This window comes from Diceros bicornis, chromosome X (genome assembly GCF_020826845.1).
Source record: "Diceros bicornis minor isolate mBicDic1 chromosome X, mDicBic1.mat.cur, whole genome shotgun sequence".
NCBI classification, from domain to species: domain Eukaryota; kingdom Metazoa; phylum Chordata; class Mammalia; order Perissodactyla; family Rhinocerotidae; genus Diceros; species Diceros bicornis.
In genome coordinates, this window is record NC_080781.1 from 15,336,233 (window position 1) to 15,355,775 (window position 19,543).

General features: G+C 35.1%; 1 protein-coding gene across 3 annotated transcripts in view; it reads left to right on the forward strand.

The window, feature by feature from the left end:
• CDKL5 (cyclin dependent kinase like 5) overlaps nt 1-19,543 on the forward strand; it is a 138,955-nt gene that overhangs the window by 17,698 nt on the left and 101,714 nt on the right. For all 3 annotated transcript variants that reach the window (XM_058535521.1, XM_058535522.1, XM_058535523.1), the window contains exons 2-3: nt 13,738-13,967; nt 16,512-16,546. In XM_058535521.1, coding sequence (XP_058391504.1) covers nt 13,904-13,967; nt 16,512-16,546 — 99 coding nt within the window. In that variant the 5' untranslated portion in view covers nt 13,738-13,903. The remainder of the gene's footprint in view (nt 1-13,737; nt 13,968-16,511; nt 16,547-19,543) is intronic.

Sequence of the window (19,543 nt, forward strand, 5' to 3'; positions counted from 1 at the left end):
TTAACAATTTTTGATAGGAACAACCTTAGTCTAAAAAGAGTAAGTCATGGTCTCTTCTTGTAAATAATGATTTTCTGTTTTTTAAAATTGTTTCTTTCTGTAGGAGTCAGTGGAATTAAGTTAAATCTTGACTTTCTCATATTTTCAACTTATATGGCTTATATTCCTTACTGTTGACCTGAAGTTCAACTTTGTATTCATGATATCTCTGTATTGTCCAGCATAAAACTTCCCATAATAAATAACAAATAAGACCCCGTAGTTGTCAGTCATGTAATATTGTTTTCCGTATGCTCCTCTGTATTCCCAGTTTCACTTAGCAAGTGTCTTGATACACCCAATAGTCAAGGCAGAAATTTTGAAATCAGATGATTCTGCATTTCTCACTCATCAACTGTTTTTAAATTGTCACTGTGTCTTTTGAGTACACCTCCTAAATATCTCAAATCTATCCACCTTTTGTCTGTTCTCATTGTTGCTGCATTATTTGAGATTTTCATCATTTTGTGCCTGGCCTCGATCAGTAGCTTTCTGATTAGTGTCTCTGCCCTAACCCTCTTCCTGCTGCCATGGTGGTTTTTCAGAAACATAATACTGTTAAGTACTCACTAAAAAGCTTCTCTTGATTTACTGTTGTCTTGATTTACTGTTGTCTATGTTCTTGTAAAGCAGTTGAACTCTTTCTTCAGATATAGGGAAACACACCTGTGGCATGGCATACAAGGCTTTTTGTGATTTAGTCCCTGTCTCATGTCTCTACATTCCTGGACCTGTGCCCCAGATTTCAGATAAGCTGAATAACTTGAGTTCTACAAACACTCCTTGTTGGGGTTTTTTTTTTTAACCTTTGGTTTAGCACACACTTCACCTAGAATGCCTAGAATGCCTTTACCCTTTTGTCTATCTAATATTCTGTTCTTATTTCAAGAATGTCACCTGAATCTCCTGAGTGATAAGAGTGTCTTTTGTATGCTAATAGGATGACTCCTGGCAGAGACCCCTAGATAACTAAAGGAAAGGGCCCCCTCACCAGAAGGACCAAGCCATGATTAGAAGGTTAGAACTTTCAGCCCCCTCTCCCACTCCCACCTCTGGGGAAGGGAGAGGGATTGGAGATTGATTACATCATTGGCCATTGGTAATTGAACTCAATCATGCCTACATAATGAAACGGCCACAAAAACCCCTAAATGACAGGGTTTGGGAGCTTCTGGGTTGGTGAACACATCGAGGTGCTGGGAGATGCTGGGAGGTGGTGTTCCCTAAGAGGGCGTGAAAGCTCTGCCCTCCCCGCCCTATACCTTGCCCTATGCCTCTCTTCCATTTGGCTGTTTCTGAGTTGTATCCTTTATAATAAATCAGTAATGGTAAGTAAAGAGTATTCCTGAGTTCTGTGAATCATTCTGAAGAATTATCAAACCTGAGGAGGAGGTTTGGGAACCCCCACATTTTTAGCCAAGTCAGAGAGAAGTAAAGGTGGCCTGGGGACCCAGGACTTGTGACTGGCTTCTGTAGTGAGGGAAGTCTTGAGGGACTGAGCCTTTAAACTTGTGGAGTCTGATGTTAACTCTGGGTAGTTAGTGTCAGAATAGATTGTAGGGCACCCAGTTGGTGACAGAGAATTGGTGTGGAAAAGACATCACGTATTTGGTGTCAAGGACACTTAACCCCAGTTTACAAATGGAAACAAACCAAATTTTCAGGAGACTGCTCAGCTCAACATTAAGTTAGTGTGTGGGAGAGCTGTAACTTAAAAGTCCTCTTAACCATATCTTTTTTTAAAAATTGTAATTTCCTTAAGGGAAAGAACATATCTATCTTTTCTGTTAACATGTTAAATTTTTATTATTTATTAGTCATGTGTTCAAATCTCTTTCAAACTTAATTGGATGCCTTCATCAATTAATGGCCTTGATGAAATTGCTTGTAATTTTGATTGCTATTTGTTTGGTCAAAGTAATGTTACTTACCCTTCTAAAGTTAGCAGGACAAACAGCTGAGGAAGTACAAGATCTTTAGCTTGATTTTCTTCAGTTCATTTTATATTTTAAATAGGACACAATTATCTCTGTAAATAAAAATAACTTCCTCCCAAGCCATTTGGAAAATATCCCAGACTTCCTCTTCATGCTTTGCAAAGTTGCTGCTGTCTAGTCATTATTACTATTTGTTTTTTCCCTTTAACATAAGTGACCCTCTCAGGAATAGCTTCATCACCAGATGTTTGGCCAGCAGTATTTCACTTATTCTGGTTTTGCAGTTTTTCTGAAATAGGCTGAAAGGTAATCACTCCAGTCCTTCCCTTGTAAAATGATTTTACTCAACTGCCCTTGAAACTTACCTTGGTAAGTGATTTGGAACCGTAAGGAAAAGAGAGAGAAGGTAGGATATATATATTTTATATTGGTCCCTTATGAATTGACATCTATTAATTGAGGATTTTGACACTCATTTTCAGTTTGAGAGGTTCTGAGTGTTTAGAAATGAAATTGTGGGACTTGAAAGCTGGAAGGGACCTCAGAGATCGTCTAACAGAGGAACCTTATTTTTTAACTGAGGAAATGCAAGTTCTCAAGGTCAACCATAAATCTGATACTTTGCCAGGTTTCCAGAATCTCTCTGATGTAATCTCCAGTCTACAACTTCAAGGACCAGGAATCTAGAGACATGGTAAGAAGGTCAATTTGTGACAATGTTAACACCGTTTAGCCTGGAAGCAGCCTTTGTGAATTTTCCAGATTATTGACAGTGTTTGAAATTGCTTGATGTCTTCAGGCCCGATAAACTCCACCATGTACTTTTATACTTTTCAATTAGTAGATTTTCAAAAAACAGCAATAAACTTCCTTTTTCAAATATAATCTTACATAGAACCCGTGTACAAAACAGATATAAGTGGTATTTAATTAGAATACAATTTTAAGTATAATTTTGATTTATGGGAAAATAAATTAGAAAACTCAAATTTGTGAAATGCTGTATTAGAGTACATATGTATTTCACTTCTGTCTCTAGCTTAAAGTAACTGAATGGATGTGTCATAATTCATTTAACCAGGCCCCTATTGATGTGTATTTAGGTGGTTTCCATTCTTTTGCTCTTATAAACAATGCTGCAGTGAATAATGTATGCTCACCGTGTGTGTGTGTGTGTGTGTGTGTGTGTGTGTTTCTGAGGATAAATTCCTAGAAATGTAATTGCTGTGTCATTAGTATGTTTATTTTTAGTTTTGAAAGATATTATCAAATTGGCCTCCAAAAAATTGTATCAATATGCATTCCCACCAGCAATGTATGGGCAAGCTTAATTCCCTCGTGCTCTCATCATGGTGGTATGTTAATTTTGGTTTTTGCTAATCTGAAAAATTGTATCTCAGTGTGTAGTTTAAATCTTCAGTTTTTATTGTATGTAAAGTTGAGTAACTTTTTATATGTTTAAGAGCCATTTGTGTTTCCTTTTCTGTGAACTATTTGTTCATATCACTTTGCCCATTTTTAAAATTGGGTTTCTACCCCTCTTATTGAGTAGTAGGAACCTTTTATGTATTGGGATATTAACTCTTTGTGATATAAGTTGCAGATTCTTTTCCTCAGCTTTTTATTTCTCTTTTCCCTTTGGTTTTTGCTCTTTTCATTTTTATGGATATCTCAACGCAAACTTAACATGGTTAAAATGAAATCCTGGATTTCCTCCATTCCCTGAACCTGTTCCTTTTCTAGTCTTCCTCACATCAAGAAGCAGCAACCTCCATCTACTCATAGCTCAAGCCCCAAACCAAGAAGTTATCCTTGATTTCTCTTTCCCTCACTTCCCATCTCTAATGCATCCCCAGTTGTATTGGCTTCCCCTCCAAATATATCCCGAGTCTCTCCATTTCTCTTTATTATATCCACCAGTTTAGTTCATCCTGTCCTTATCCTTCACCTGGGTGGCTGCAATGGCTTCCGAGTTGTTATACCCCCAAACTGACATCTCCCCTTCCAGGCACCGAGCCATTCTCTACTCTGTAGTTTATATGATCTTTTCAAAATGCAAATCATCTGATTGTCATACCCGCTCTGAACCCACCCCTCCCATTCTTGTTCAAAACCCTCCAGTGGCTCCTTATGTCTCGTGAAAAAGATGAAACAACTTAAAATATCCCAATCTACTATTTCTCCAGCCTCACCTTGTACTAGGTTATTAACTACCCCACCCTCGCCTCCTTTGAGTCTCTTGTGTCTGCCATGTTCCCTCCTGACTTGGGACTTCCACATAAATCGTTATATCCTGGAGCATCCCTCCTCCTCCTCCATAAGTTTGTGTCGAATTGTCCTACAGATCTCAGCTCACTCATTGCTTTCTCTGGAAGAGCCAACCCTCCCTAATTAAGTGGAAAACCTCTGTTACAAGCCATTGTAACACCTTATATCTCTTTTTCATAGCACTTATATTTACAATTTTATACTTATTGTGTGATTCTTTGATAAACTCCGGGAGATAAGGGATCCTGTCTGTTTCCTTTACTGATATGTCCCCAGCGTCTAGCAAAATGCCTGCATGGCATATGGTTAGCTCTCAAGACATAGTTATTGAATGATTGCTTTAATTGTAGGTTCTTAGGTGTAGGGTTTACAGAATGTACGGTTTTACCTTTTCCAAAAAATGTGACTACATTTGCTCTTGGCCAGTCTTCATTCTCATCCTCTGTTCCCTGTGACTTTCCCCAGACCACTAAGGTTCAGCAATCTCATCTCCAAAGCCTTAATGCATTTCAGGGATGAAGTTTATCTAGGCCAATGGTCTTGAATTCATTCAAAGCCTGTAAGTATTCTTCAATAGTCTTGGACTTCAGTTCCTTCTATCCTTTTTCATCTGAAGGTTATTTTATTTGGAGTAGAGGATAATAACTTAGACCACATTTTCTGACCCATATCAACCTGGCAAGATCTATGTGGTCCCCAACTTCTGTTAAATTTATTTTAAATTCAGTTATTTAGAATTTGGAGAGCAGAACAAATTATCCCATAGAAACCGTGATCAAGTTGATACTTACATTTTCCTGAAGGTACCTTGAAAACCTTTTTAACCAATAGTGTAACTTAAATAGTACAGTATTAGTATGAATCCTGAATTTCTCTGATCCCAGTTTAGCTCTTTTTTCCATTCTGAACACTGAGGCCCTCATATTCTCAGGAAAGGCTGGGAGTTTAATAGGATTGGCAGTGCTGGGAAAAAAATTGAGTAGTTAGGTGGGAGATACATTGAGTTGATGTTGGGTTTCCTGCCTTGTGGAAGGATTCTAAAGGTAAAGGGTGGGGAGGCAAGCTACATGTTTGGTAGTTTAAAATTTTTATGCTATTAAACTGTGTGTATGTTACTCATGATAGTCAAATATCAGTTTGATTTACTAATAGGAACTGAATTATAGAGAATGGATTGATAAATCAAATTACTCCCCACTATTGGGATAATAAAGCAAAATGAAGAGCCTATTAATTATGGGTCAAGTGGTCCCATCTAGGGAGAAAACTAAGTAGGAGTGCATTATCTCCTCGCTTATATTCAACACGGAGAATTCTCTACAAGAGAGTAATTAGGATGTTTTTTTCACAAGGCTGTGCTTTCCATAGAAATGATTTCCTTCCATGCATGGATCACGAGTTTTAAGATGCTTTCAAACCATTTGAACTCTCTTATTATAACAGAAGTTTTGTCATGTACCAAATTCATTCCTGTGCAGTTTTCAGTGACAAAATGGTTCTCTCATTTTTATGTATAAAAAAAAATGCTAGAAACAAAAACAAAACTCATGATTCAACTGATTTTGTACTCTCTTTGGGAAGAAGAAAAGACCCGTTGAGATGAAGATTATAATTTCAGCAACAAAGGAAACATTCAAGGCCCAGGCAACTCTTAAATTCAATACTAATAATACATGAAATAAATTATAAGCCTTATGTTTCTGTCAGTTCTTGTAGGTACCTGCTTACTTGCCAATGCAGAAACAAGATTGCTTAATTCTAGGTGTATTTCTTAGTGCAAGACAAAATCCACTTTAAAATGCATTCTCTTATTTGTTTACAAAGTTAATGGTGGGTAATCAAAAACTCAAACGATTTTTGAGAGATTCTTAGCAGCTTCACGTGGGAAAGGACCTTAGAGGACATCTAGTTTAGTACATGACTATTTTCTACCACGATCAAACTGCTTCCAGTGGCTTCTTACTGCCCCCTGCTGGTCCCCTACTTGTCTGCTATGCTTCAGATTGCAGATGGTCTCTGTTCCTTGAATTTATCAAGGTCTGTAAGACTCTCTGTACTACCTGGAGTGCTCTTCTCACATCCCTATTCCCGTGGCTTGCTTCTTTACATTAAACATTTCATTCAAATCTTACCTCCTCAGATAGACCTTTCTCAGACCATCATATCTAAAGGGCCCTTCCTTCTCCATTGCCATAACTCTCTATCATAAAACTGTTTTCTTTCCTTTATAACACTTGTCACTGTCTGGAATGATCATGTTTGTTTGTTTATTGTCTGTCTCCCCTCACTAGGCTCCATGAGAGCAGGGGTTTGCTCTATCCTGAAGCATCTACAAGTTGGCTGGCCCACTGTGTGTATCTGACAGATATTTACAGAATGAATGAGTAACCGTTGATGGTTCATTGTTGTCCAATCACCACTAAGCTGAAATCTGTCTCCTTTTCACTTCTACCACTGATCTTAGTTTTTCCCTCTGAAATCACTCAAATCACTTGCTCTACTCCCTCTTTTTTGAAGAGTCTTCAGACATTTGGATGTCAGTTATCTCTCGAGGCCAAACTCACCCAGTTTCCTCACCAGCTTCTTAGGAGAGATGGTTTTGGAGTGCAGTCATCATCCAGGTTATGCATCACTGGGAGGTTTTGGTTTTGTTGTTGATACCCAGCACTAGACACAGTACATTATGTGGAGTCTGAGCCTCAGAGAGAGAGAGTTCAGTTAACCTTTTTTGTTAATGTAATATTGAAATGCTTTATCTTGGATGGAAATTCTTTTACCTCCCTATAAATGACCAGGGAACTATTTATATATGATGTCATTATCAGAATTACTCTTTGAGTTCTTAAAAACCTGTTTTATTGTGAAATATAACAACATAGAAATACATAAAATATAAATATACACTCTAATTAATGTCTATTTAACTATGAAGTGAAGAAATAGAATATTACCAGTGTCCCAGAAAGCCCTTTTATGTATCTTTTGTCCATCTCAACTCCTCCCTGGAGGTAATTTATATCCTGATTTTTATAAGAAACACTTCCTTGGTCACTTATTTTTTATAGATTTACCACTTATAAATGCATACTTAAGCAGTATAGTTCATAGTTCAGCTTTGCCTGTTTTAGAACTGTATATAGGGGGCCGGCCTGGTGGCGAAGTGGTTAAGTGCATGCGCTCCGCTGTGGCGGCCCGGGGTTCGCAGGTTCAGATCCCGGGTGCGCACCAATGCACCGCTCATCAAGCCATGCTGTGACGGCGTCCCATATAAAGTAGAGGAAGATGGGCATGGATGCTAGCCCAGGGCCAGTCTTCCTCGGCAAAAAGAGGAGGATTGGCATCGGATGTTAGCTCAGGGCTGATCTTCCTCACAAAAAAAAAGAACTGTATATAAACAAAATGATACTGTTAGTTTTCTGTTGTTTTGCAATGAATTACTACAAGCTTAGCGGCATAAGACAGCACCCATATATTAGCTCACAGTTCTATAGGGCAGAAGTCCCTCATGGTGTGGCTGGGTTCAGTTGATTTCTAAGATCCAGCTCTTTGTTCTTTTTTTGTGTGTTTGTGAGGAAGACTAGCCCAGAGCTAACATCTGATGCCAATCCTCCTCTTTTTTTTTTTTTTTTTTTTTTTGCTGAGAAAGATTATTTTCATTTTTTAAATATTTTCTGATATATGCATATGTAATGCTCTCAGTTCTCTCCAAGCATTGCTTTAGCTTCTTCCCATAAATTTGTATTTTTGTTATTTTTAAATATGTTATGATTTCTTCTTTGACTTACTTATGGATTATTTTAAGAATATATTTGTTAATTTCCAAACACATGAATATTTTCTAATTATTTCTTTTGTGATTGATTTCTTGTATACTTGCACTGTGGAGAGAGAACATCCTCAGACTTCAATCTTTGTAATTTGTTTTGGATTGTGTTATGGCCTAGCACATTATCAGTTTTTGTAAATGTTCTGTATGTGCTTGCGGAAAAAAAGATATTCTGCAGTTCTTTGCTACAGTTTGTAAGTTCATTTGGTCAAGTTTTAAAAATATGTTTAAAATCTTCTGTATCCTGATATTTGTCTTTAAAACTGTCCATTGAGTTCCTTTGCTGTTATTCTATCTTTCAGTTCTAGAATTCTAATTTATTTTTCAAATTTGGTCTTTCACCTTTTGGACCTTCCAGTTCTATCAAAATGTTCAATTCTTGGGTTTTTATTAATTCAACCCTGTAGTAGTTTTGTAGTCTATTGATTCTTGTTCATGGTGTCTTTTCACCTTGTGTGTCTGGCTCTCTTGATGAGGTACTGCACAATGTAAATGAGAAGTTATCTGTAGAAGTTATATTGTGAGGCCAGGTTGATGTTATCTTCCTGCAGAGACTTCCTTTTTTTTTTTTTTTTACCCCCTCCTTTGCTTTCACCAGACAACTGCTGGCACTACCAATCTGAATGTGGGACCACCTCAATCCAAGGTACACTTCGAGGTTTATTTAGGTCACCCAGTTGACAGAAAGCTACAATTCAAGTCTGTCCAATGGCTGATTTCTCTCTGGTTTCGTGTATCTTGGGGGTATAGCTCTTTGGGGTTTCGGCTTGAAGTGAGTGATGGCTCGCTTCCTCCTTTGAAACACTCTTGCCTTTGACTTTTTTGCCCCTGGATTTGTACGTGTTTCAAGAGCAGGCCTGCTTTTCTCCCATTTTTTTCTGGATCTTCAAGTGTCTGAGGGCTAAAACCCTTTTGGGTGGTTTGGATTACCTCCCTGGGTTCTCTTCTTTTACCTTGATTTCAGCCAGGTAATTATTTATAATCTTGTTAAGTTTGGGGGGTTTTTAGACTGTTTTTAAAAAGTGTTCCCTCCAGTATTTGTATTTGTCTTTAAAGAGACATTTCATCCAATGTCATCCAATTTACCTGAAGCTAAGTTGTCCGAGTTTTTATGCCTTAAAAAATTAATCTGCATTATTCACATACAATTATAGTTAAATTCAATTTGGCATACATTTTTTTTTCTCAGTATGAATACTGGTAATTAAAAGACTGTCTTGATACCTATGTTATGTATTTCCTCGCACATTTGAATTCTGATTCCCAATTTGCATTACTCGATTTTGATTTCCACAGAGAATAGGTGAGACCAAATGTTCTTTATGTATACTTACATACAGAGTTTTTGGGGTGCTGAGTCTTCTTAGTGGGAATGATTTAATTTTTATCTCTAGTTTCCTTTGAAATGAGCCATACTGTTATTGGCCGAGAGTGGAATATTTAAATGTCTCCTGAGTGTTCTTCCAAATCAGCCACAGAAAATGAAAGAATGATTCATTCTCAGAAACACTCTGAGCATCTTTTATCTGGAATGTAACTGACTTAGATCTTCATGTGGCTGGCTCCTTCTTGTTATTGATATTTCACCTCAGATGTCACCTTTTTAGGGAGGCCTCTCTTGTCTGAGTAATGACTCCTTTTTTCCCCTTTCGTTACGTGTATCGGTGTCTGATAAAATCTTGTATTTTTTCCTCCCTCAGCAAAATGTAATCTCCATGAGGACAAGGACCTTGCCTATCTTGTCTGCCACTGTCTTGTGTGTCTTACTTGTTCATTCTCTGAAACATGTTAGTAATTATTCATTTAATAAATGAATAGAATAAATGTTTATTTTCTTCTGATATTGTGACATTGTTTTCTCTAAATGTCACAGTTATCCTTTAAAAATTTGTGATTCCATTGAATTAAAGTTAAATTTTCTAAAATAAGTATTGTGTCTACTTTCTCTTGCCTTCCTTTTTGCAAAAACATTTTGTAAATGTTGAATGAAAAATCAGATAATAAGAATCTGACCTGAAGTAAATGTTAGAGTGTCAAAGATATTTAGCATTAGGGACAGCTGTGCCTTTGTTATATATTGAACTGAAAGGAGGTCAGTGTGGCTGGAGTGAAGCAAGCCAAGGGAGAGAGTAGTTGGAGATGATATCAGAGGAGGGGAGGGGAAGGCCTTGTGGCTCATGCGGACTTTGACTTGCACTCTCACTGATAGGGGAGGCCATTGGAGGGTTTTGAGCAGAGAAGTGACATGATCTGACTTATCCTAAAGACTTTTGTGTTGAGAACAGACTGAAGGGGGAGGTGAGTGTGGAGCTGTAGGGATGTTTAAGTATGGTCTACTTCTGGGCTCTCATGTCAGTTCCACTGGCTGAGTTGTCTGTCTCTGCCAAGAAGACACTGTCTTAATTTGTATAGCTCAATTGTAACCCTCAATGTATTTGGTAGGCCATCCTGCCAGATCCTACCCTCAAGGCTGAGCCTTCTTTTCTTATTCAGGAGGGTGTTGGTTGTACTTGGAACTCCGCTCTTTCATACATATTTTAGAATCAGCTTATCTGAATTCCTCAGAAAACCATGTTGGGATTTTGATTAGAATTACACTGACTGTATAGATTAATATGGAGAGAACTGACATCTTTGTAGTATTGAATCTTCCTAGCCTTGAAATTGGGATAACTCCATTTATTTAGGTCGTCTTTAATGCCTTTGAATAATATATAAATGTATACATATAACAAATATATATGTAAATATATATATTTGAATAGAGATCTTGAATATCTTTTGTTAAATCCTAAGTGCCTTTTTTGTTTTGTAAATGTGATTTTAAAAAATTACATGTTCCTTATTGATGTTTACAAATTAGTTGATATTTGTATTTTAAACGTATATTCAGCTACCTTGCTAGCACTTATAATTCTAATAATTTGTAAATCCTTTGAATTTTCTATGTAGACAATAATATCTAATCCTATTTTGCTTGCCTCTTTCCAATCCTATATATTTTATTCATTTGTTTTTTCTTATTTTGCTGAGCTGGCTAGAACCCACCAGAATAATGTTAATAAGTATTAATTGTAGGACTTCTTGTCATGTTCTTAATTTTTAAAGGGACTGTGTCTAATATTCACATTTAAGAATGATGTTGTAGGTTTTTGTCAGATACTTTGATAAATTTGGACATTTTAAAAGCATTTAATTATGGACATATTGCTCTTTAGAAAGCTTGTACCAGTTTACATTCCTACCATCAGTGTATGAAAAGGCACATTTCTTCTTGTCAATACTTGTCCACATCACATGGGGTACACATTTTTTAAAAGTTTCAAATTTCATAGGCAGCAAAGAAAATTTCTTTACTGGTTTTGATTTATTTCTTCCTTTTAAACCAATATTTTGTGTTGATACAGCTGTTATTCTTAAAGATAGGATAGGTTTTTTGAAACAAAGAACTTATTTTGAAGTAATTTCAGATTTAGAGAAGAGTTGCAAAGATGGTACAAAGAATTTCCTGTTTCATAGACCCTTGACCCAGATTCCCCAAATGTTAACATTTTACCATATTTGCTTTATGACTCTCTTTCTTCTTTTCTTCCTTCATACACATGTACATATTTTTTCTGAATGGTTTGAGTTGCAAGCTTTATGTCTAAAAACTTTGATGTTCTTTAATCTTTTTTTGTTTGTTAAACTTTATATTAAACTGTCTTATTCTAGAGATTCTGGGCTGTGCCTTATTTAATCTAAATATAATTGACATATAACATATTAGTTTCAAGTGTACAACATAATGATGCGATGTTTGTATATATTGTGAAATGATCACCACAATAAATCTAGTTAACATCCATCACCACACATGGTTACAAATTTTTTTCTTGTGATGACAACTTTTAAGATTTACTCTCTTAGCAACTTTCAAATATGTAATACAGTATTATTAACGATAGTCCCCATGCTGTACATTACATCCCTAGGACCTATGTATTTTATAACTAGGAGTTTGTACCTTTTGACCACCTTTACCCATTTCGCTATTTCTTAAAACAAGGGCATTGTTTTATAGAACCACCGTACTATTATCAAAGTAAAAAATAATCATTGATACAATATTATTATCTAATCCATAGACATTTAAATTTTATTAGTTACCCTTTATAGCAAAAACTCTTTTTTCTTGTCCGAGATCCAATCCAGGATCATACATTATGTTTAGCTATCATGACTCTTAATCTTCTTTTCTGGAACAGTTATTTAGTTGTTCCTTGTCTTTCATGACCTAGATATTTTTAACGAATACAGGCCAGTTACTTAGTAGAATGTCCCTCAGTTTGGGCTTGTCTTTGCTGCCTGTGGTTAGATTCAGGTTTTACTTTTTTGGAAGGAATGCCACAGAAGTAGTGATGTTGTGATGCATCCCATCAGCAGGCATATGATGTTGACTTGTCCTATTATTGATGATGTTCACTCTGATCACTTAATTAAGGTAGCGTCTAGCAGGATTCTTCACTATGAAATTACTGTTTTTCCCTTTGTAATTAAGAGATATCTTACAGGGAGCTACTTTCAGACTAGATAATATCCTGTTTTCCATCAAACTTTCAACCACTAGTTTTAGCACATATTGGTGATACTTGCCTGAAATAATTATTACCACGGTGGTTGCCAAGTGGTGATTTTCTAATTCTATCACTACATTTATTATTTGGAATTATACTCTAAGGAAGAACTTTTCCTTGTCCCCCATTTATTTATTTATATCATTAAGGTCTGGTGCTTTTTTATTTTATACTTTGGATTGTAATCTGCTACTATCCTTATTTATTTTGTTGTTCAAATATTCCTCGTTTGATCAGTGGAAGTCTCTTCAAGATGATTCCTGTGTCCTTTAGACATGCCCCCATCATTCTTTGAGCATTTCCGTACTTTCTGGCACCACAAAAATATATCCTGGGCTCATATTGTAGTTTTCCCTGCCCTAGCTTGGGAATCAGCCATTTCTCCAAGGAACCTGGGTGCCTTTTATTGGCTCACTAGCTGTGCTCGTGGCTGTTGGAGTGTCATTGCTTCTAGGCCCCCTCAGCAGACAGAGCTAAGGAGTATATGTTTGTGTCTATGCGTATTTACACACTTATATTGATTTCTACATCTCTCTATATTAAGAACTGAGCTTATATGGTTAACTCTGATTCCAAACCTTCCTCTTTTTCATATTTGTAACTTCCTTTTATGAGAATAAGAGACCAAACTCATTATCCACAATATATTTACTTATTTGTTCAATCCTAGACTACACATAAAGAAGTTTCTTATCTCTGTGTAAAAACAAATGTCTAAGTAGTTGTAATATTTGTTTATGTTTCTTTTTGTCTTTAGCTTGAGGAGAGTATGTAGTTAAAATATTGATTTCAAAAGTTACCTGGGGTTAATTCTTTTCCCCCTGGCCCCCTTCAGTGTGGTTGTTATTCATTTCAAATATAGTTAGGTACATTTGTTCGTTTGGGTTCCATTTTGGGTTCTTTCCTTCTATTCTTTCTTTCTTTCTTCTTTTTTTTTTTTTTTAGTGTATGAAACATTAACATGGTAAAAGAACTGTGCAAAAAAGTAGGATAGGTTATTAGAGTACTGAGATATAAAACTTATGGCTTTTAATTGTGTTTGTTCTTTCAGGGGGATCATTTAACACTTCACAGTAGAACAAATATGTGAAAGTTCCGCCGACCTGTGAGAATTTCTTCCTTCAGACATTTTGTGTTCTACTTACTGCACAACTGTCTCAGAAGTTCTTTTTTGATGCCATGTTCTGTGGCTTACATAAAAAGAGGAGTTTGTCTTCATGAAGATTCCTAACATTGGTAATGTGATGAATAAATTTGAGATCCTTGGGGTTGTAGGTGAAGGTAAGTTTAGCGTTCTTTGACTTTTTGAGCAATGTACGGTTATACCTACCACCAAAAAAGTTGCTAATTCAGAGCCTGTTAATTTAACCTATGTTCATTCATATGTGTGCCTAAGAGTAAAATATTTAAGGTAAAATTACTCTTAAACTATTTGAGTCTTATTTTCCAATGGGAAGTTAATAACATTTTAAAACCCTTTAAAGTTCAGTAAATCAGGGATTTCTTAAGGCCGCCTTCATTTCATTCTTTTCGTTAGCAATCGTGGTTTCTTTAGTCTACAGTTTTTTGGTTACATTTTATTTTTATATAAACTAGGCTTATTTTGAATAACTTAAAAATTTTTTGTATAAGTTAAATTTTACTTAATACATAGTAAATAAATGAATGAGTAACTTCTGTTTGTCTTTGAGCGGGACAAACCGCATTTTATAAATTCTGAGGCATACAATTTGGTTGTATTTTAACATCTCTGAAATCAAGATGTGTGTTATAATAATCAGTAGCATGTCATGGTTTAATAGGCAGCACTTTTTTTCCCCTAGTAGTACACAAAATAATGCTTATAATTAATGACGTCATCGATTTGATGAAATACGGTAATTTATTTTTCATAAGTCTTTCTGATTTTTCCTTCTTAGTAATTTTTTTCTCTTAAAGATAACTTTATGGAGATTTTGATAAATGATTCTGTTAACAGAGATAAGTGATTGTGATTATGATAATTTCTTAACATTCATATCTTTAAAGAAAATGTTACAAAAATTTTATATTTCAGAATTTTCAAATAAATTTTGAATTTCAAACTAAGTTAAAAATTTACCTATGTGAACAGCAAAGCTGTTCTAGATTTTAATATTAAGTTGTTAAGTCCTTTTCAAGTCAATAGAAACAATTAAAATATTGTCTAATTATTGGTTGCTTCAAGGTCTGAAGTTGAAACTGTGTATAAAGAATGGATCTTTCTTCCTTCACCAGTCAACTCCTTTTTCTTTTCTTCATTGATGTTAATTATGTAAATAAAATTCATTCTCAATGTCTTATCTACTATCTGTTTTATAATAGCTGCCTTTTTTATTTACTTGTTTTTTGTTTTTTCAAAAGTGTTACAGTTAGAGACTTATACAATAAAGCTACTGACTGGAGAAGGTCAGCTCATAGTGTGTAACAGAGTTGGAATGTTCCAGATTCTGGACCAAAGTTTTTCTGGATCATAACCTTATTTTTCTTAGTATACCATAGGTGATCATCTTCTCAGGGATTGGCTCAGGTTAACTCAAACTACCAGACTGTTATATGAATCAGAATATGTCAGTTTAAGTTGTAGTCAAACCATCATTGCTGTATATTTTTTTCTTTGTAAACTATCTCAGATGCTTTTTGGCTAAGAAATACATATATATTAAGGAAATTAAAAACTGTCAAGCAAACTCGACATTCCTATAGCCTATACAGTGTATTTTCATCCTGTAGAAAAACTAGCATGGGCACTTAAGTGAGGATTGGATGATTGCCTGGTGATTGTGGAGTTAAGTTGGATGACTGTAATGGCTGGTTCCATCCTAACTGTGATAATAAGATTCATCCATCTCCACCAAAATGAGGGAGATTTGTTCTGGTTCCCCAGACTCTACTGGAGACACGTTTCCCAGTTTCATCTCCCTGAAGTCCCTTTCTCATAGATACATGCAGGCTTTGCTTGTCTGTTGATGTCAGTGTTCTTGACATTTTTACAAATGTCAGTTATCATTCATTACATTTTGATTCTCCTAATTAGGTTTTTCACAATATAACTTTAACCTCAGTTTCCTGGGTACCTTGCTGTCAACTCTGTGTTCTGCCTCTAAGGAAGTAGTTTATTGGCTAGGTAATAGGATATGTAACCCAAAAGGTAGTGAATCTCATTGAAATATACCAAAGTAAGTGGGAGTACTTGGCTGTAAATGGCCAGAGATCCTTGGACTGCTTGTGGCCTGTGCCCTTGTATTGAGTATTTATTTATGGCAAAAATGTAGCAACTCCTACCAGTTATTAATTGGAATGCGAGGGATGTACTATTTTCCCAGTTGGGAAAAACACTCCAGTACCCTAGAAGAGGATTCAAATGTCTTCTAGGAGAGAACATATTTGGTAGGCTCTGTGCTTGAGCTTACTATTGGGAAATCATTAGCTCTTAAATTTTAAGGTCGCTAGAATCTTTTGAGTTAATTTTCATTTACTCTTAAAGTTCTTATGTCCAAATCTTGTCTCCAGAAATTTTTAGCTGAAATTAAAAAAATGTCTCAAGTGAAATTTTCTTTAAAATGAGAAACATTTAAAAATACTTGCTGGGAAGAGGGTTGCTTATACTCTTGGTTTATAAAAAATATATAATAAATATCCATGCTCTCTTTGTATGTGGCTCATTGCTTTATCACTGCAGCATATTGTCATTTTAGGAATCATTATTATATGCTGATAACCAATGTAAATATAATAGAACTTTGATTTCTCCAAGAGCTGTTGTTTGTTTATGTGCTCCTAACTGTTTACTTCTTTTTATTATAGGAGCCTATGGAGTTGTACTTAAATGCAGGCACAAGGCAAGTACATGGTTTTTAATAAGAAGAAAATGTCTGTATATGTTTAACTATTTTGAAACTAATGTAGTATTCTGTACATGTGGATATATAATTAAAACTTTATGGCTATGATGGTGATGCTTAATGAAGTAGAATTAATATGTGAACACAGAAAAAGGAGACTACTTGTGGACAAGCTTTATCATGATTAGGTGGTAGTCATTAATTCTTTGCAATGGCGTGCTATTTTTTCAACCGACCTATGTAAGGGTTAAAAGCTGCCTAATAGGAAGAGAGAATAGGTGGTAGAGAAGAAATCAAGGTTGTGACATTTAATTTATATTCAAGTACTTAGAGCAAGGAGGAGTTGCAGTCAGTCAGTATTTTTCACATAGACCAATAATTTAGATTGCATGAGGGACCTGAATACAGATTTTGAAGAGTAGTAGATAGGTGTTGGTTATGAAATAGGGCTTGAGATAATAGTGTATGATTATGATTATTGGCTGTAGTTGATCACTCTTGGACAGTCTTCAAATGAATCTTATTATATAGATATTTGACTATGATAATAATCACCAATTATTCAGGGAAGTTACTGCAAGTTTCCATAGCTGTTGCTCAGTAGTGAGCATGTTTTACGTAGAGACTAACTGTAAGATGGCAGGTGTTCAAATATCAAATCATTATGTTGTACACCTGAAACTAATATATGTCAATTATACCTTAATTAAAAAAAATGGCAGGTGTTGAAACTATAACAGTTTCAAACATTAAGTTAAATATTTTTCTATTATGATATACCTAGTCTGAATATTAATATCTGGCCTTGTGCTATTTTGTGTATAATTTGTTAAGACCAAGGTTTAAAATTTTTTGTGATATTATATAATGATATAATTTATGTCTGAGATGAGTTTAGCAATTTAGCCCAAGCCATTTAGTTTAAACTCTCAAATCAATCTATTTATCTGTCTGTCTGTCTATATCTATCATAACATGTATGTACAGTCATGCGTCGCTTAATGACGGGGATATCTTCTGATAAATGCATCATTAGGTAATTTTGTCATTGTGAGAACATCATGGAGTGTACTTATACAAACCTAGATGGTATAACCTACTACACATCTAGGCTATATGATACTAATTTATGAGACCACCATTGTATATGCAGTCCGTCATTGACTGAAGCATCGTTATGTGGCATGTGACTACGTAGAGATATGTGTATACGTAAATAAAGATGATATAATTTTTGTTTGCTTTTTCTTTCCTATAGTACAAAATATTACTTACATTTTGGATTTAAGGCTTCATGACAGTTGATATATTTTGGAGTTTTAGATCACAAATTGCATACTTTAATTCAATGAGTTTTTTATTCTTGAAATTCGGTGTTTGAATTATTTTATGTTGGTAATAGTTGGCTGAAGATCTCTGCCAGTAAATCCTCAAGAAATGGTTTGAATACTATTGATTCTTGATTCAGGTTGGTTAAGAATTTAAAATAATAAATATAATCAAAATAAATGTAGCACCTTGAATACTTCGTTAAGAAATATTACCACAGTTTGAAATTAAACAAATGGAAAGCTCTCTAATGAAATGCAGTGCTTTTAGTGAGTTGCCTTGAGTTACGATAAATTTCTGAAGCTTTAAGAAACTAAAATTCCTGGGTAGGTACTACTCAGGGGAAATAGATCGTTAGTTTCCAAGTTAAATTTGACTCTTTCATGAACATAATACCTCCTTTTGTACTTTGGCTCTGTTTATATAACATAACAAATGGAAGCTTCAGCTTTTAATCTTAATCTTGGAGTTTTAAAATCCAAAGATTTCTGATATATAATGCAAATCTCCCAACAGTGTTTTCTGTGAGTCTTTGTCACACTTCTTCCTGTGACCTTTTTCCCTATACTTTCTTTTGACCCTCTCTAAGCTCTCCTTCTGCCTTTTATGTAAAAATAAAGTTTATTAGTTGAATATATTGTTTTTATCTTTCCTTATGTCTGGTTTACTCGTTTGTTAGAATATGCTTGCTACCTGTACCTAGTTCTTGTGATGCACACTGTTGGTGCCAGCAAGATGGGCCCAGAGTGAAAGTGGATGAGAACAGGCATCTCTGCTCTTGGGAAACCAACTCTAAATGTGAACTGTGATTCCTAGTGGCTATGTGTAGGGCACTTTGAGTTACAAGGATGAATAAACCATGGTTTTCTTGCCCTTATATGGCTTATGATCTGTCTTAAGAGATAGAAGAACAGATACTTTAAAAAATAACCTGGGAGGTTGCTACAAATGATAGTGCATCTGAAAAACCCCTTTTTACTGCCCTTCACTAAATGAGGGACTCACAGCCCAGCTCTCCGAGTATTGTTGCTTTTTCCTTTCATTCACCTAAAAAGATATTGCTGAATGGAAAATTGAAAGCATAAATTAGTGCCTAACACAGAGTAATATAAAACTCTTTTTAGAATCTGCAGTTCTTTAGTCATTAGACTTGTTATAAAGAATTTGATACTTCTGGTAAGATTTACCCTTTAGGACCAAACAAATGGATTACTATGAAATCTCATATTATAGTTAAAAATGGGTATAATCTTCCTTATTGTATGTATTATATGTAAAATAATCATGCTCATATATTTTGCATACGTTTAAAAAATTTAATAAAATGCTTATAAAAATGTATAAATCGGGTCTGTGTGATTACATATGCATAGGTCTGTGTGATCACTTATGCATAAATTTGATCCTTTTTTGAAAAGGTTGGCTGTGGATGTGTATATAATTAAATAATTCCTAACATTGTATATTTGAGCAAGTGTGAAAGGAAGTCGTAGTTTGCATCTGTATACTGTTGCAGGAAATGTAAAGGTCATGTTTATAAACAGATATATCTTGCTTTTGTGAATACAATACGATGTTGGGCTATTCCAGGCCAAAGACCATATTTCTTAATTTACTGAAATAAATGCTGCCCAATTAAAAAATAAAAATGTAACTGTACTCTCT